The sequence below is a fragment of the Halichoeres trimaculatus genome, unplaced genomic scaffold (assembly GCF_033239565.1).
Source record: "Halichoeres trimaculatus isolate MK-OKI-2021-1 unplaced genomic scaffold, fHalTri1.1 fHalTri1_scaffold_18, whole genome shotgun sequence".
Taxonomy (NCBI): Eukaryota; Metazoa; Chordata; class Actinopteri; order Labriformes; family Labridae; genus Halichoeres; species Halichoeres trimaculatus.
In genome coordinates, this window is record NW_027437196.1 from 11,853,071 (window position 1) to 11,871,652 (window position 18,582).

General features: G+C 43.9%; 1 protein-coding gene across 1 annotated transcript in view; it reads left to right on the forward strand.

The window, feature by feature from the left end:
* Positions 1-18,582, forward strand: part of dipk2ab (divergent protein kinase domain 2Ab) — a 33,082-nt gene that overhangs the window by 524 nt on the left and 13,976 nt on the right. Inside the window, exon 2 of the mRNA XM_074693842.1 lies at positions 7,463-8,337. Coding sequence (XP_074549943.1) covers positions 7,684-8,337 — 654 coding nt within the window. The 5' untranslated portion in view covers positions 7,463-7,683. The remainder of the gene's footprint in view (positions 1-7,462; positions 8,338-18,582) is intronic.

The following is an 18,582-nucleotide window of genomic DNA, read 5'->3' on the forward strand; positions in this document are numbered from 1 at the left end:
ACTCTGAACTAAACCTAAAATTGGAAAAAACCACCATCACGTTAATTTAACATGAACTTTGCAGCATTTCTGTCATTGCTGCGGCGTTAATAGAAAATTAAATCCCAAAACTTTACTGCCTTGAAGTCCAGTAAGATGATGCTCAACATTTAGGAGAGGCTGAATGCAGAAATGAAAGAGTGCTTTCTAGAAACAAACTCCTTATCAGATCCCCACATCCTCTAAACTGCGACAGGAAGTTTATTATTACTGCGAATAGACCAGCTAGTGTTGACACATAACACAACTACCACTGGCACTTGTGATTGTCGTATCATCGCTTTGCAGGTACCTGAACACAAACCTAATGACGTCTTTAAAATTAAATCCAATAAAGTGCTTCGGAGCGTAATTCCTGTATTAAACAAGCAGTTGAGCACGATAGGTAATACGGTAACAACCTTTTTAACCTTTAACATCTGCGCCTGTTGCTGTTTGAATGAAGAAAAAACTGTAGTTGACAACTTAAAAAACAATGCTACCTCAACAGGTCTCCTCTTGACCAACATGGTTTGTTTTCTTTTCCTAGTTAATGTTAGAAAGCAGCAGGTTAAGCATTTTTTTCCACCAGGCAGAGAAGCTCAAAAGCATATTTTGCAAGAAATTGACTTGACCATGAGATCTCTGTGATTGCATGCTCTTTGTAGACTTATGCCCTTGATTTCTTCTAGGGAAAACCGATTAAAGCCGAACTGTTAAGTCTAAAAAAAGAAGGAGGCTTAGCCTATTATAAGTTCTAAGGACTTTCTTTTTACAGTCTAATGAATAGAATGTGCTGCTTCGAATTAATTTTTCCCTATCAGGAGACTAATTGTGGAGCCTTTTCTGCAAGGTTAGTTGGCGAGGGAACTATGAAAACAGACTGATGCACTTAAGACATTCTGCTGGTGGTTGATTTGAATGTTTCTCAGCGCTCAGCAGGGAACGTCTCGTAATTGTAGCCTAAAAGCTCCCAGAGGGGAGGTACATTTTGTGTTTTTGACCTCCACGCTCAAACAATCAGATGAAACATTCTATAACAGATGGAGCCACATTAATTTAAAGATGATCTCAGGCCGTGTCGTAAATATGTCATCATTTTTAACCGCCGTGCACTGGAATGTTAGATCCCATTTGTTTACGGTGCAGACGGTTTTGATAGGTTGTTGTAATTAGTTCTGGTGCTACTTCACTCGGACGACGTATTTCATCATTGATCTAACATTTTATGTACATAAGTTTTTAAACTTTCAGAGAACTGAAGAAAAAATGAGTTGAAAAATGAGGGTAGGTTTTCACAGCAGAAGTGATTTCATTGATATTCTCATAAAAACCTTTCTGAGTGTGGCTCAGACCAGAGATGAATGGACTCATCTTCATGTTGAGATGCCACTAATTGGTGCTTGTGTTATGATAATTCAATTTTTCCATTAGGTATGTGAATGTAAGAGTCATTTATATCCATCCATCAGTGTGTCCGTGTTTGCTGTACTGAGGCAACCCGGCTGTGGCTGAATGTTTTTGTGATCAAACATTATTGACTCCCACAGTCGATAACCTTGGCAACAGTAGTTCCTCTCTCCAGCTAGAGCTGCACATTGCAATGAAAGTGGGAGTAGAGGGGGGGTCAGAGGAGGCTTTTTCTGAGCTTTGGGACGGGCTTGGTGGTGATGCGCTCTCAAGGGATCGACACGTTCATGCGAGTCTATTCAGAGATAGGTGAACTTCTGCTCGGAGTGATCTCTTCCAGTTCCATTTCCACTACAAGAGGAATAACTCAAAGTTTCCCCTCACCTTGCTCTTTGTTAGCTACACTTCCATGCAGCTTCTCCTCCTCCTCCTTTGCACCCCAGCCCTCTTCTTCCTCGCACCCTCTTTTGCATTTCCAGTGGAGTTAATCAGCCATGTTCATGTGTGGCTTGACTTCATTATATCATAATGAAGTTTAGCCTCAGGTGCAGTGAAGGAAATGGGTTAGCCTGCAAGTAGCTTTGCCCCCTGTGCTGTATTATCAGAAACCAGTTTCTCACAATGAGCTGCGGAGAAGATTATTCCAGAAAGAAATTTCCTTTTATAACACGCTCTTTCTTATCTGGGTTATTCTGTCAAAATCTAAGTTTAATAAAAAGTTGAAATATTAGGATATTACCATGTCATCTCGCTCCGTCTCGACCTTTGTCATTCTGTTTTAAGCCAACACGGGGCCTATTTCTTTATCTTGCGCCTCTTCTGTCCCAGTAATGAGCCATTTTGCGGCTTTTAACATCTGCCAAACTTGGAACATTTCGAATGCGAGACTCATCCCACATGCATGAGGAGTCAGCCATCCTTTGATTTGCCCTCTTTTCCTCTCTAAGCCTTCACCACACTACTTTGTAGACTGAGTGCGCCCCAAAAAAGAAAAAAAAGTTTCTTTCCTCCACTTTTTTTTTTTTTTGCAGCAGGTCTGTATGACGAGGGGTAATTGGTTGCTTATTCCAAACAGGGTATTGTGCATCCCTCGTGGAGGCACTGAGGAGGACGGCAAGGAGGAGGGGGGTTAATTTAAAACACAAGTTTCCTCTGGGCACGATGAGTTTCATCCGAAAGAAAACACTGCTTTAAATTTCACTGGCCTCTTTTCCAGTGGGTGACATCTGTGTTGGGATACAAAGCATCTGGCTGTGATTTTGGGGGCTTCCAGTTAACTTTGACAAAATCTGCAGCCTCACCACACAGCCTGTTTTTCCAACGTGGACGTCCTGTTAAACAGCACTCGGATAACAGACAGCGAGGGAGGGAAATAAAGCAGGTTACACAGGCATAAAATTCACAAGAAGCAGCCTTGGTGGTGTAATTACCAGGGAAAAACATCCCCCCGTAAACGTCCGTGCCATCCTTCCAATAAAGCTGAATGTTTTGGCCTCATTCACACTATTATTCTGTGTGAAGCAGCAACAACAGCAGGCGATAAAACTCTGAAATCTTAAAGCATTTCAATTTTAATCTTGCTTGCTTCATGCTAAAATAGTGCAGGATCAAGGATAAGCCATCTGTGATGGAGTTTTACTTTTTTATTGTCAACAAATTTAGCATTTAAGCCTCTTATTTACAAACTGAATACACTGTATGTTTTTCATCTTTGGAGTTAGTGATAAGCATAGTTGCTCCTTTAATCCAGGTAATGTTCCACAGGTAACTGAAGCGTAACACATTCTCTTAAGAGCAGGTGAAAGCTCTCCAGTTTTAGCCCCCAGCTCATGCATCCCATTATTTTGTGGTGACCAGGTCTCGATTGAAGGCTTGTTCCAGACTGCCTTTCCTTTCCTTCCCCCTCCTCTCCTCTCCTCTTCTTCCAGCTCTTTCTTTAAAAAAGGGGGATGAAGAGGTGATCACCCTCGCAGGCTTGGCTGAGGTTGTGTTTCGTCCTCTCTGAGCCCTCTGCTGATCCAAGTTAAATCTCAAATCTGCTCCGAGGTTCTCGCGGCCAAGAGTGCAGCCGTGACTGGCTGTGTCAAATGCTAAATGGTACTTGAATCGAGATATCGTATAGCAAAGGGATATTCAGCTTTCCCCTCCAGCAACAGCTTCCCCTCACTCTCTTCTGTGGAAGGCATGCTTCCTTCTGGCTCCAGCTGAAGTTGTTTTTGGTAGTCATTCAGAAGTTGTTGTTGTATTTCCAAATATGTTTTTCTTTTCCCAGTTTTTATGAAAATATCTGTTGAAATGGAACAGCTTTGGGGTTCTTCTAGCTCATTCTGGGGAGATATAGCTGAGAGGTTGTTTGGCACTTCTCTTGAAGTTTGAAGTTTAGATTCTGAGATATCACATAGTTTTGTGCGGGGATGTCCTGATCCTGATCTCCACCCAGAAAAGACCATCTGAATATTTTTTTGTATTGATAAATGATCAGAATTTCAGCCAATTGTCTCATCCTATTATTCACGTTAGCTGTGGAACGCTAAAGGCTGATTTATACTTGACGCGTCCTCAAGGTGTGCGCAGCTTTGTACGGACTAATGACGTCATTTTCGCACCTATGCCCCCCTTGGCGAAAATTTTTGCGCTGTGCACACTTGAAAATTTCTAACCTGCTTTACGGAGACGCACAGACAAGATGGCGGAAAAACAGGATCTCCTAGTGGTTGAAGTGCAGAAATGCAGGTATCTGTATGACTCGTCACACAGAGATCACCATGATGACCGAGCAGTAAATAATTCATGGCGTGAAATTGCAGCCACTCTGAAAGAGAAGAGAAACTGGTTAAAAGAACCTGGAAAAATCTCGGGGACAGATATGTCATGTTGTAAACAGAGGCGAACTTCTTCGACTCTTTTTTTAGTGCTTTGTTAGATGTACGTTTGAGATAGACCACCCCCTGCGGTTTGGGAATGGACTAGAGCCCGACCGATAAGGGATTTTTGGGGCCGATGCCGATACCAATACTGGGGGCAAAAAAAAACTGATATCCAATATATTGACCAATATCCAATATATCAGCTGATATATATAATGAATTCATTGATATACACAGGATATATACTGTATATGAACACAAATTATTATAATACCCATATGATTCAAGACAGAGACAGAACACTATTATTTTTTAATTATAAAAATTTAATTATAAAACTGTCAACATAAGAACTGTAGTGTAAACCAAATATAAATAAGAACAAGCTGTAAACACAATAATAAATGAAGAAGTCAAACTTTAAACACAGTCAGTAGAAAAAAAAGTAAAACTGTAAACAAACGATGAGCAACTTGCACGACGTTAAAACGCCGTATTGTAGTCTTACATTAGATAATGGTGGACGTGTGAATTAACAGTAGCATTTATCTCTGTCTATCTCACAAAAAAGCAACTAACACGCAATAAAACGCCATTCTATAGTCTTACATTAGATAATGGTGGACGGAGGGGGCGGGCACTCGGGCAGTGTACAGCCCAACACACACAGACACACAGGAACAGGAGCGACAGAATCTCTGCAGAGCAAAATTTTTTATAATCTGCTACATTTTGGCCAATGTTGATTAATCGGTGACAGGCATAATCGGCCCGACCGATTAATCGGCAGTAACATCTGCCTAACAGTGTCCTACTGTAACTCTCCAGGGACAGATGGTTCAAAAAGGCAAAAATGTTCAAAAACAGGACAAGTTTGTTATGTTAGCATTAGCAACAGCATAGCCTAAGTGTTAAAATAATTCTAACTAGGGATGTCCTACAGCCATGTGTTTAATGCAATATGTTCATTTTGTGTAGTGGTAACAGTTAGGTTGCATTCAATTAAATTTCAACAACATTGAAAAACTGTGACAACATTTAAGTTCATTTAAAAATGGTAAGATAGAATTGTCAATGAAAGGGGGAAAAATCATGATTAAGTCTCCGTAATATGTACTGCCTATGTTTAATGGGTGTAGTGTTCAGAACAGCCTTGGATTTGGCATGCAAAATCAACGATTTTTACAGCAAAACCAACCGGGTTAAGTTAAATGAAACAAGCCAAAGACTCATTTTAGTTCAGATTTTCCTTAAATATTGGATCATTTAGACCAGATTCAACATTTATGTGTATTTCCCTTTAGACCAGATGTGAAGTGTAGGTCATTTCAGATGGCAACACAAACTCACAAAGTAACACAAACTTCCCCTCCTCATGTGTTTCAGTAAATCACAGCACATTGGTCACATGCCTTGAAAACAATGGCGCTGTCTGAAATGACATGCATGTCACATCAGGCCTTAACGGTATATCAAAGGACATCAGTGGATTTTCAGTATTAAAAAGTCTGATTAGTATCTGGTGCTGAAGCTGCTGATTGTCCCTGAGCATCCCTGAAATGTGTTGATGAAGTTATAGACTCAAAGCGCGTCCTCCTATTAAATTGCTTTTACAGTTAAAATCAAAAGTTCCTCTTTCTTTGCAGATTGGGCGATGAGATTTACAGTAGCTGTTTATTTTAAGCAGACTGCATCAGTTTAAAGAAATGATGTGAGTTTAACTTCTCTCCCAGACAGTAAGAAAGTCTGCAGCTCTCATTATCCACATCCTATTTATGGTGCACGGCTCACTGTTGAGTCACATTGTTTGAGGAATGTGTTGACAAAAGAGGTAAAAAGGCATGATTCATAATTTTGTATCGCTTAACAAATGAAAAGAGAAGCTTTCTGTAGTTTCACCTGATTGGATATGGCCTATTTTTACATGAGGAGGATGCTGGACTGATCTGCTCAAGGTATTTTCAGACAGGTTAGGAAGAGGAAGAGGAAGAGGGAGAGCATGCAGCGTCTTATCTGGCACTCCACAGCCGTGCACCCCTCACAATTGCTGCTGTTTTTGGCAGCCTCCAGCCCCCGTGTCTATCTGGATCTCCTTCGCTTCGATCTGAGAAGCAAAACGCGAGGAAGCCATCGACACGCGCGCTAATCACAGAACTGTGCCTGCTCGTTAGCCGTGCCCTCTCAAGTCGGCCGTCCTAATAGGCATGTCCTAATGAGCTCTAATTGGGGACGGCTAATTTGCATGGCCTGAGTCATTGTCTTTTCTTAAAGCCACTTAGACGACTTACAAGACTCATCGCCAGAAAGCTGATTGGGAGGTCTAACATGGCTTCATCATGGGTTGGACTACAGGGGGGCTTCAGGCGGCTTTGCTGAGCTCAGATTGTTGTCTCCCTTCTCCACGCTTTAGCTCTCACCATTCCCTCCTCAGCTGACATCGATACGCCTAATGGAGTTATCCACACACACACCCCCACCACCACCACCACCACCACAGCCGATGTTATTTTAGTGACACCAGCCGTTTCAAAGAAACAACTTCAAAGCATGATTAAAACGAAGCAGGCCAACGCTGATCAAAGGTTAAACTCAGCACAGCATGATTTATCACAATACAGTTCTGAAACTGTTGAAGTACTCAGGTGGCTTGATGGATACTTCTTCAGCGACAGAGCAAAGTCTTGTGAGGAATCCTGCTCCGAGTGCAGCGCATTTTATTTAACTGGAAGAGGATGTGGTGCATTTCCTCTTCATTTCATCACTGACACTTTGTTTTGTCTGTTTCCATACTTTTATTTATTCTATACTGAGGACGTATACAAGAAATGAATTCCCAAAGAGGAAGAGCTCAAACAGGCACAGACAAGTTTATTGCATTGGCTGTGGGCCATCTCATTTCTGCTCAAAAAAAGTAATGAAATCTCTCAAATGACCCCGGCAACTCAGATTTGTGAGACAATTTCATATGGCAGAGGAAGTGCTTTTTGTTTTATAGGAGGTATTGAGTGCTTGGACTTGGTTGTTTAAGTTGCAAGCCCAGCAGAAGATGAATTAAACACACCTTTTTCAGCAGTTATCAAGGTCTAAAAGGGCCAATTTTTGTGTTATGAAATGTAGCGCTTCTATTTGTAACGAGTTCTCCTCTCTCTTTCTCCACCTGGTTTCAGGCCCGCTGGCTCAAGGTTGCACACGATCACAGAGGAGGGAGAACATGACTCACCGGCCCCTGCCAGAGACTGGCACGGGGCAGCTGTGCCAACCTCGCCCCTACGTGCTACTTTAGAAGCTGCCTTGGTTACACCATGACGGCGAGGCGCTGAGGTTCGCCTCCCCGACAATCGTCCTCCCCGTCCCTCGAGAACCCCCCTGCCCCTCCCCTGTCCCCATCATGCTGTGCTTCCTGCCTCTCAAACTGGGCCGCCTCTACCGCTGTCTAAAACTCTTGCTGGTAGTGGGATTGTTTGTCATCTTGCTGATGAACACCCACAACCTGTTCGCCTCCTTCCAGAAGAATGAGCTCACAGACAGACGCTTCATCAACCTCAACAAGTGTCCCGCCTGCTTTGGCACCAGCTGGTGCCGGAAATTCATGAACGGCCAGGTATCCTTTGAGACATGGGGTCGGCTAAGATTCCTGGACGTTTTCAATGTCAAGAATGTTTACTTTGCTCAGTACGGCGAGCCCAGGGAGGGCACACGGCGCGTGGTGCTGAAACGCCTCGGCTCCAACCAGGAGCTCGCTGAGATTGATCAGAAAATCTGCAAAAGAGCCACGGGCCGGCCACGCTGCGACCTCATCCAAGCTATGTACAAGACTGAGTTCGCAAGGATCAACGGGGACGTGCGTCTTCTCACACCCGAGGTGGTGGAGGGCTGGTCGGACTTGGTGCACTGCCCCTCTCAGAGGCTGCTGGACCGAGTGGTCCGCAGGTACGCTGAGACCAAAGACTCAGGCAGCTTCCTGCTGAAGAACCTCAAGGACACGGAGAGAATGCAGCTGCTCATGACCCTCGCATTCAACCCGGAGCCGCTCGTACTACAGGTACTGCTTTCACCTCTTTTTCATTATCAGATGTTTGTCAGCCCTGCATCGGTTTTAGGTTTACGATGCTATCTCCGGATTTAAAGGTTGCTGTTCTTATATTTGTATATATCCTTCTTGATAAAGAGATGCCTGGAAGTTGATCCCCGGCACCGGGTGTTTTCATAACAGTTGATAAGGCACACTTCCTGGATTACCTCTGCCACTGAGAATACGAGCATCATCACAAAGCGAGCCAGGGTGTTGGCCTACAAAGCCCCCAGTAAATTACTGGGTGGGAACCCTCCCTTTCCTTCCTCCTCCATAGATCTGAGACAAGCCATTACTCCCTCCCTAAACTAGAGGCTACATCCAGACTCCACGTCCGCTTTCTGGAGCACGAACATTTCTCTACTTAGACTAGAGAGGGGTTTGAAAGCTGTGGCCTCCCAAAAGATGAGAGATTTTGGCTGGCGGCGATTCTGCATATTTAACACCATATGTAGGGCAGGTTTGAATTATTCAAGGATGCATCTGTAAATGGTCCAAGTTGTTTTTAATTTTAATATACGTCTGTGTCCACCAGAGTCTGGTCTTTTGTGGGAGACAGGATCTCTTCCGGGGCCGCTAAGTGGTATTGAATAAATATTCTTGATCATTCAGCAAATCTTTTCAAAATAAAAGCTTTTATGATGATGGTTGCAACAGTAAATAAAAAAGGAAACAGTTAAAATTTACAATTTAAAGAAACTGTCAATAAAACTTTGTATCTAGAAACTTTAAATTGATTTAGTGCAAGGATGTGCAATTAATTGAATCGCAATTTGGGAAGGTGCAAAAGGCTACGATTCGCAATGTGAATGGCTAAATGTGCACCTGTGTGTTTACAAATATTACAACCTCTCTGCCGCCCACCAGCTGCTCTGACTCTGCGTGTGTTTTTTTGCACAGCCTGGTTATGACAAAAAAAACAGAACTAATGAAACAGCAAAAACTAGAATGTCATAAAAATGTTCTTGTATCTCTTTGACACAAACACCATGACGGGAACATGTGCTTTAATGTCTGTATCAACAGCACAAAAAGTTTAGTTTAAGCCCAACCTGTTATCAGTAAAAACTCAAACCCTCTCCTTCAATATTCTGTTTTCTGTGGGGGATTTTTAAGGAGCTTGCTTAAGATCTTTCACCTGCAGATAAACAATATTATTTGGACAAAACCTGCTGCTCTTCGAAAATAAGACTCTGTTCAGTCTTTGCTGTAGAATGTTAAAAAAATATACATCAGTTTTTCTCAGTTTTCCTTCCAAAGAAAATTCTCTCTTTTCAGTGACATGGATGGATCATGATTTGTGAATGTTGACTGCGGGGTGATGGGTTGCTGATCGGCAGTCCACATAAACTTCAAATTGGAGAGGCACACTACATGGACATCAGTGCGTACATCTATCCACTGATGAGCAGAGCAACATAACATATCTGCAGGGAGTTATGCACTCTCAAGCAGGGGTGTGTTTAGACTTTTTAGACTGGGGTGCCCCAACCAGAGCACTCAAGTTTGTGAGCCCATACTCAAATACATAGCATCTGTTGTTTCAGTTATGTACTACAAATTAAGATCCAGAGACTACAGAACTTAAATAAGGAAAAAACTCAACTAAACAAAAGCTTAAAAAAAACAAACGAAAAACAGCATTTAAAACTTGAATTAAACTAAACACTATCCAGTGGTGTACTTAAAAAAGTACTGTACCATCTGTGTTAATAAATTCACAACTTCCAAGAATCTCTGCACCTTGCTTTATAATATTACAATTAGGGATGGGTACCAAATTAGGTACTTTTATAGGTACCGACCGAATTCTGTCAAAAGTACCGGGTATCAATTCATGCAGAACCAAAAGGTACCATGTTTAGGTCCCTAAACGCATCCTTGTGACTGTGAGGAAGTGGTAGAGTAGGTGATTTTCCATGCTGGACACAAACACAGCATTGCAAGGATTTATATTGAAGAATAAATGTATTAAATGTTTAAAAAAATAAGATTTTATTTTCAAACAAATTGATATTTTTTACCACATATACAAAAAAAAAGTACCGAAAATTGGTACCGTTGAGTACCGGTACCGATTGCCAGGTACCTGGCATCGGTATTGTATCGTTTCGATTGTGAAAGGTACTCATCCCTACCGACCAAATTCTGTCAAAAGTACCTGGTACCGATTCATGTGAAATCAAAAGTCACCATGTTTAGGCACCTAAATGCATCCTTGTAACTTTGAATGAGTGGAGGAGTAGGCGGTTTTCCATATTAGACATGAATACAGCATTGCAAGGTCATATATTGAAGAATAAATATGTTAAATTGAAAAAATGTATATTTTCGATACTGAACAAATTGGTATTTTTTAGCACATGAACACAAAAAAGTACAGAAAAAATTGTTACCGCTGAGTACCGGTACCGATTGCCAGGTACCGGGCATCGGTACCGGATCATTTCAAATGTAAAAGGTACCCATTCCTAATGATAATCTAAATTGCAAATTGAATTTTAAACTTTTTAAAACTGAATTTTAATCTCACAATTTTGGAAATTGTACAGCACTAATATAGAGTAAATCGACAAACTCAGAACAATCTTGTTAAGATGCTGAGAAGTGAAAACTCGACCAAACTATTTAATCTCAGCACTCCACACATCCTCTTTGTCACTGGTTTGCAAGCAGCCAATCAATTTCAATTTCAATCCGGCATTGACTTTGTCTCGTGAGGGGGACACAACAACAATGGTCACGGCCCGTGTAGACATTCAATAACTCACTCTGACCTCCAACCCCCCTCCTGCGAAACACAGGCCTGCACACCTCCAGGCATTTCGGAGGACAAAAGGCCACATCAGCCTTTTAGTCCGGTCAATCTATAAAATCTGATTAGCCAAGTGTGGCCCCTTCCCCGCCCTCTTTTTCCCCTTTCTGCTCCTTTTCAACGCTTTCTTCTGTCTGTTGCTCCCCCCGGCTGCGTGTGTACGCTCCACAAACTCCACTAATTCCATCACTGTTTTTAATGCCATTATGCCCCAGTTCAGAGTCTCTCCTCCACAATCCTTATCTTTGACAGACAACGCAGCATCACATGTACGTTCTTAGTACAACCCCCAACCAAAGCTCCAATGTAGCCTTTGCACTTTTCCCTGGGACTCATGAATTCTTCATCTCATCCTGAACTTGTGACCTGCAGGCACAAGAAAGAAGAAACTGTGCGATCTTCACGTGCGCCACGCCTGTGGTAACAGATGGCTGTTTTGGTTTGTGTGTGGATATTAAACAAAAAAGAAGTATCTCTCAGATTCACACATCCTGGGCTGCTCCACTCTTCGTCTGCATCGCTGAGCTGAAAAGACGAGGGGAAAATTTGCCGAGAGACTGAGAGACCCTACACACAAGGTTGGGCAGCAGTAGACCATAAACAATTAATGGCATCTGTAGAGATTGAACAGGAGACGTGCTGTACTACAACACCTTGGTCTTGCCAGAGGTTAGTGCTACTGTGTGGGGACTGCTTCTCACAAAAGGTAGAAGAATGTAGGCTGAGTTTTATGGCCGGTTATTTAATGAAACCTGATCCTTATTTCTACTATTTATCACCCAAGCCTTGGAGCAATACTTCTCTGCGGCTGGTTGTAGTTAAACACCTCTTCTGCAAGTTGAAGACACCACCATCTCTCAGTGTGTAATTTAAGTGTGCTATATTTAGTGTAACTGATTTCCTGCTGTCATTGGTTGCCAGCACTGTGGTTTTGAGGTTTTCTCTATCTCTTCCCCCCGCCTTTATACGGTTAAATAATGCCAGGAACGTTTCTGCTGCACGCTCTCTGAGCTCCTCTCTCCTCTCTCTCGTCGAATGGCTTCTGTTTCCAGTCTTTTTGAAGCCACAGGCAGTAAATCGGCCCTGTTTCACTATGAGAAACCAGACCCTCTTTGTCAGTGGGAAACAATCTGCTGTGTTGTTTCGGCGCTGGCCAACAATGCGTTTTCTGTGCGCTCCGTGGTACACAAGCATGCACACACAAACACACGAGGAGAAACACACACCACCCCCTCTTCTTTTTTTGTCACGTGGAAGACAATTTGGCTTTGGGGAATAAATATTTTTGGAAGACAAAATGATGACAGGCGTGCGATGAGAGGCAACTAATGCTCCTTTTCTTAAAGTCTCACAGATTAGTTTACTGTAGTAGTTGCACTCGTGTCAAGCGGCTGAGCGGAGAAATATCACAATGCGGTTTAATTTTGTCTCTAATTTGACAATAACTTGGTGTGCATGGGAAGCAAGCAATAAATTCCTCCTCTCCCTCGGCTGCATGACTCACAGATTCATCAGGTGATGCTTGTGTTTGATGGAGTGCATCTGGCCCCAACCTTAAATTAGTTCGGTTTAGCCCGGTCCTCTCTTCCCAATCATTAAGCCGGGTTGAGCTCGCCAGAAGCGCGTTACTGCACTCGCACCCTTTTTGGTCCTCAGCCCCGACTTGCTCAGTGAAGCTGAGAATAGGATGTGACAAGCCTGTGGGGTTAACTCAGTCATCTCTTCTAGCCTCAAATCTGTGCTCTCACAGACACCCAAGCCTGTCCTGCTCTGTTCCTGTCGCTCCTCGCCGTCTGCATATCCTTCTCCTTATTCACGCAAAACTCGCCTTCACTTTCCACAAAAAGCTGTCGTTTATTTCTCTGAACACACATCCAACACTGATAGTAAATCTCTAAAAAGACAGGAAAAAGAGATGAGCTGGATGACCTTATCTCCTGTTCCTCCATAACATTTCTGACAGCACCATTTAAACGCAAATGTGAACGTAAACATTCACATAGTGCGAGCAAACACACTGGCAGCTTGTTTGAATTTTTAAAACAGGGAGTTGCCTTTTTGGTATGCTGTTGATTTAATGAGTCCTTGCATAATCTGTTACGATGCTCATCCACTTTAAGAATCTCAGCCAAAGCAAATCGTCTAACTCCAGGTTTTTCTTGGCACACATAAAGGTAACGATGGTACCTTGAACATGACCCACTGAATCTTGATCTTTCTTTTAACAGGGAAATAAATTAAATTGCATCATTTTGTGACGGACGTGCAACCTGCTTGCAACACCTGTGAGTCAGACAGTCTTACATGGCTCATTGAGGATCACAACAGAAGCTGTGATGCACTCTAAATTGAAAAATAAAGTTATGACTGAAGCAGTGCTTATCAAAAAACAGTTTTCATAAACCAACTCAAGAGCAATTATCCTAACAGTTTGGTTCATAAAATATACACTATAAAACAGCAGACAGGCATCTTTGCAAGAGTTTACATGGCGAAACAGCTCTGTATTGTTGGTTTATTATATTGGACTGTTTAAAATGGGATCTGCATGATGTGAGAGCCATACAGCAATATTACCCCATCCTGATTCCTGCAATAAAAATACTGAATCACTGTTATCAAAGAATAACACTTTAGTTAACTAGAAAAGCACTCAGAGAGTGCAGACCCCTACCAAGCATATTGTGATTGTCACCAACACTTAAGTCCTACTTTAATGTTATACTCCCTTTCAGCAGACTGTCTGCTACAATTTGGTGTTAGATGCAGGTTTGTACGATAATTTGTTACCTGACAGTGTTGAAAGTTATGATGAATCATTGCTCTACCATACGATGTGGACTCATAATACTGTTTGTAATTTACCCTGAGTTACACCGCAGCTGTAACCTTTACTAAGTTAAGATATACTTTTTCAAAATATCAACAACTATGAAAATTAACTTTTGAAATCAATGGTTGACGGGGTAATTACAAAACCACTGAAAAATTAACTTCAGCTTTTGTTTATGTTGTCTGTTCAGAACACCCTCTGCAATCTTATGGTCTGGTTTTCTAGGTCATGCCTCTTTACAAAGAGGATCAAAGCTTGTTTGTTTTTTAGTTTTATTTATTTCTTTTTATTCAATCACAAGCGCTGCATGCTATCCCAGCTTAAGTCGGGAGCCTTCTGTCTCTGAGGCCGTCTCTGTGGCTTAGGTCCACCGGTAAATACTATTTAAGTTGCTAGCCTGTGATTAGAACCTTTGTTTTCAGGTCTGGGGAGGATTGTGACGCTCTTAGCACATAAGAGAGGAGGTTGTGTACGCCGCTTAACCCTGCTTCAAGTGCTCCCAAACCCCCCTTTCATTATTCTTATAGGCCTTTGTGTACAGACTGAATCCTGTTAGGATAAGACAGGGAGTTATCTGGGCCTGACTCCCCTCGTTTGGCCGCCCTCACTGGATGGAGGCCCTGGTGGAAAGGGGAGAAGAAGAGAAGGAGGAGGAGAGGAGGGTTCGTGTGTGAGAGTGTGTGTGTTGTACAAGCCAGAGCCTTGTGGTGTTTTCCCTCCATTTGAATGAGCCAGACTGCTTGTGTTACCATAATCCTTTCTCTCTTTCTTCCTCTCTCAAAGCACAACACACACACACACACACACACACACACACACACACACACACACACACACACACACACACACACACACACACACACACACGACAGCTGTGTTTGGTTAGGTAAATGCCTGTGGCTGGACCCTCTCCCCTTTCATCCCACCCACCAGCTCCTTTTTTAGACGCCCCCCACCACCACCACACACCCAGAATCCCCCCTGGCTTCTTTCTGTTACACCCTGCACCCTTCCCAACCTTACACCCAAATCCTGTAGCCGCAGTCTTGAAAAATGAAGAGTGCAACCTCATTCGCAAATCTCCCTGGGCCTCTTAAGATAGCCAATATGGATCGGTAGCGAGTGGCTCTTTACTACTCCCTGTCCCCTGGAGGCTTAGCAATAGAGCAAGAATATGCTTTTTAGCCCATCAGCTTGCCTGCAGTAATAAAATTGCCCACTGCATTAAAGCTTCAGACGTGCTGTTCCTGTCAAAGAAATATGAGATCAGGGTGTTCTGTTGCATCTTGAAGTCAGTTGCATTTGCACCCTTAAAGAAGTCTTACTAATTGCCTAAATCTCCCAGTTTTCTGCACAGACGCTGGAGTGCAGGGTCGGCAACATCCGCCTCCGTCATAATTGGCGCCTGCTCTGAAGTACACAACCCTTGATGTAGGCCTCAAACCCACAGCCCTCAGGTCTAAAGCCAAACTTGACTCGGGTTCCTCCTCGGCCATGTGGGCGGCAGTACCACCTAGACTGAGTCAACACCGCTGCTATGACTTAATACATTCCTGGTCTTCCAGTGCGGGGGATTTATGAGGTGGCTTAGGTTCAGGTCGGGGAAGGGTTTCGACTATCAGCCAGCAGCGGAGTGTACTCCAGCAACCCCCGAGCTGCTCTGCCCCGCGCGCTCATTCCTCATCCTGCTCTCATTCCCTCTCTACAGACCAAGCTAACCCATTTCTATCTCCACTCAGGCTGCGCGGAGCTCACTGAATCATGCGCACGCTTCCTCCTTCTGTGGTTTTACTCAGCCTTTTTACCTGACCTTCATAGTTTTATTTCCTCTCTGAGCTCGCTGCTTATGACCTCCTGGTTTCTCATTGGCTTTGACTTCTGAAGACATTCACGCGCGCTCACATGCACACACATCCAGCAGTCCTTTCTAGTGTCTTCCGTCAATGATTTTCCTGTTTCCCAAGACTGCTGCCAGCTCTACACACTGTGACTTTGCACTCCTTTGAAGCGCCTGTCTGGTAAAGAAAAAGGCAGGTCCTATTCTAAATTCAGAAACATGCACTTTACAGTCTCTGTCTCTCCCGACTCCTTTTTCCTCCCTTACAGACAGACACAATCGCTCTCCTCAGCTCAGTGCTCTGACGAGGCATTTCCTCGAACAGACAGCATCACTGCCCGGTATTGCAGGTTTCGGGGAGTGGAACAAAGAGAGGGGGAAAAGCGGGGTTAGCAGGAGAGGCAGCAGCAGCAGGAGACGAGAGCAGAAAGAAGAGAAAAAGGGGAGCACCATGTGTGCCAAGATGAGGAGTCGGAGCCAGCTCCCCTGTGGGCTCTGAGCTGTAGCTGCAGACCGAACGACTGGGTTTCAAACTTAAATGGCCCACAAAATGCCAGACGGGGCTCGCCACACATCCTCTAGACACACAAGGTCAACAGGAGAGCTGAGCCAGAGAGGGACGTGTTCCTCCTGCTTGGCAGGGCTAACCTTGCAGCGCAGATGTGACTCTGTCTTAAAGACAGGCTTTGATAAACAGGCTGAATAATGTTCTCTAACATTACCATTGAACGTTTTTTATTTATTTTGCTGTTGTTGTTGTTGTGTCTCGCTGAATGCGTCTGCTCGCCACACTTCCTCAGCTTCACTGTTTGATCCCAGGACTCCTGACAAGTCCTGTCCCAACTTGTTTGCTATGAAGCGCTGGGGTTTTGTCGAGGACAGAAAATGTTGAGAATTTCCACCACACCCTGTTTGAAGCTTTTAACAAGCTTCACACATAAAAAGTGTCTGTGGCAAACTACTAATTTGCTTTTAGCTGTAAGTCGTTGAGGTTGCAGGATGAAGGCAACCGGCGTCTTTAAACCTTGCAGCTCTCTGTCCTCAGTGTGTGTGTGTGTGTGTGTGTCTTTGTATGTATATGTGTGTTTGATTGACCAATGTTCTTTGCCAGCCGGCCAAGGCGATATCTTGGGAGCCGCGCATGTTTACTCGGCCCCTGAATGGAGGTTGTTATCAGCCCCGGTCACGTTGCATGTTCTCATTCACATGCACTTGGATACAGTTTCACATAGACACGCATGCACGCGCGCACAAAGAGCCCCTTTCGAACTCACTTTTGCACACACCCACGCCCTCCCCCAGTGGCCCAGTAGAAGGGCATGCCTTTGTCAGCAGATGTCAGGACGCAGGTGTGTGTTCCTGTGCCTCTCGCTCCATTCGTTTCATCCTCTCCTCCAGAGGCTGCCCATTTGTCTGTGGCCCTGTTTCATTTCAGCCCACTCCAATCTCCGCTTCCCAAGAGGACACCAGCGTGTCTGTTGTAGTACAGAGGAGGGAGTGGAAAACGCAAACCCCTCCCTCCCTCCCTGTCGATACTTCTGTAGCGTGTTGGTACAACCTTTTGAGATGAGATTAATCGGACTTTGGGCATAGAAGTCGCTGTGAGGTCGTCTTATAATGAGAGGATTCTGTTTTCCTCCCTTTCATTGTCTCTGTGGTGAGTCTCATTATTTCTGTGAAAGTGCGAAAAAGTTGTACAAAAAATAAGAAGGGCACAAGGCACCAGGTTGTGTAAGTTTAAGGTTTTGCTAAGCAGGAGATAAAAGGCTTTATCCAATGACAGGAACAGGAAGTGATAAGACCTTTAAAAGCTGTAAAAGTCACTGGGATGTGTCATTGGCAGATTTGCACCTTCAGCATTTTCCAATGGCATAACATTATTGGGTGACGACTGGTAAAATTCACTCCCTGTGAAGCTCACACTTGCGCACATACCTTCCATTTCTGCTCTTAGATAGTGCAGTGGATGTAACATTAGGCTGGGCTTTCCAATTTATTTCGCCCAACAGCCCCACCCCATCCTGAACGCCTCATTGCAGACGTTAATGACTTCTGCAGAGTAACCGTTTAAAGAGCGCTAAGGGAGAATGATTGGTGGGACATGTGGAGTATTTATCAACCTTTTGCGAAAGGTGAGTCTGAATCCCACAAGCTCAGGTGCCCACTTCCATGCGCCTGCCAAGACTGTTCGCTAAGTCCTCACCTTTTGCACTCACTGCCCATGAAACTTAAATATAGGAAGCTCATAAAAGTGACTCCAAGATATGAGTTGTCAAGACCTCGGTTATAGACGCTGCGCAGTGAGGCTGTCAGCCGCCGTGAATGAGCGACGTCTATGTTAAGAACCGTGGACGAGGGCCGGACAGACATGAAGGCTTAACAGTCGTTGACACTGTCTGAAAGTAGCCTCTGGGCATTCATCCCTCTCCTCCCTCCCATCAAGCCCCCCTCTCAAATGTGCCGTCTCTGGCCCATTCAGGCTGCAACCTGACAACAAAGAGGGAGATGTGTTTAGCAGGCAGGCAGGTCTTTGCTGGTTTATTCCTCCTGTCCACTGGAGCGGAGAAGTGAGAGACACTCTGTTTGTCTCTTCTGTTTGCCGTCTCCATCGTATTCTTTCGCTCCCATCCTCCATCCTTCCATCCGCCCTGCAGGGGTGAGAGGGATAGGAAAGCAGGTTTAGCCATAAAATTGGACATGGTAAGTTTTGTCAACAAGACTGAGAGCTGC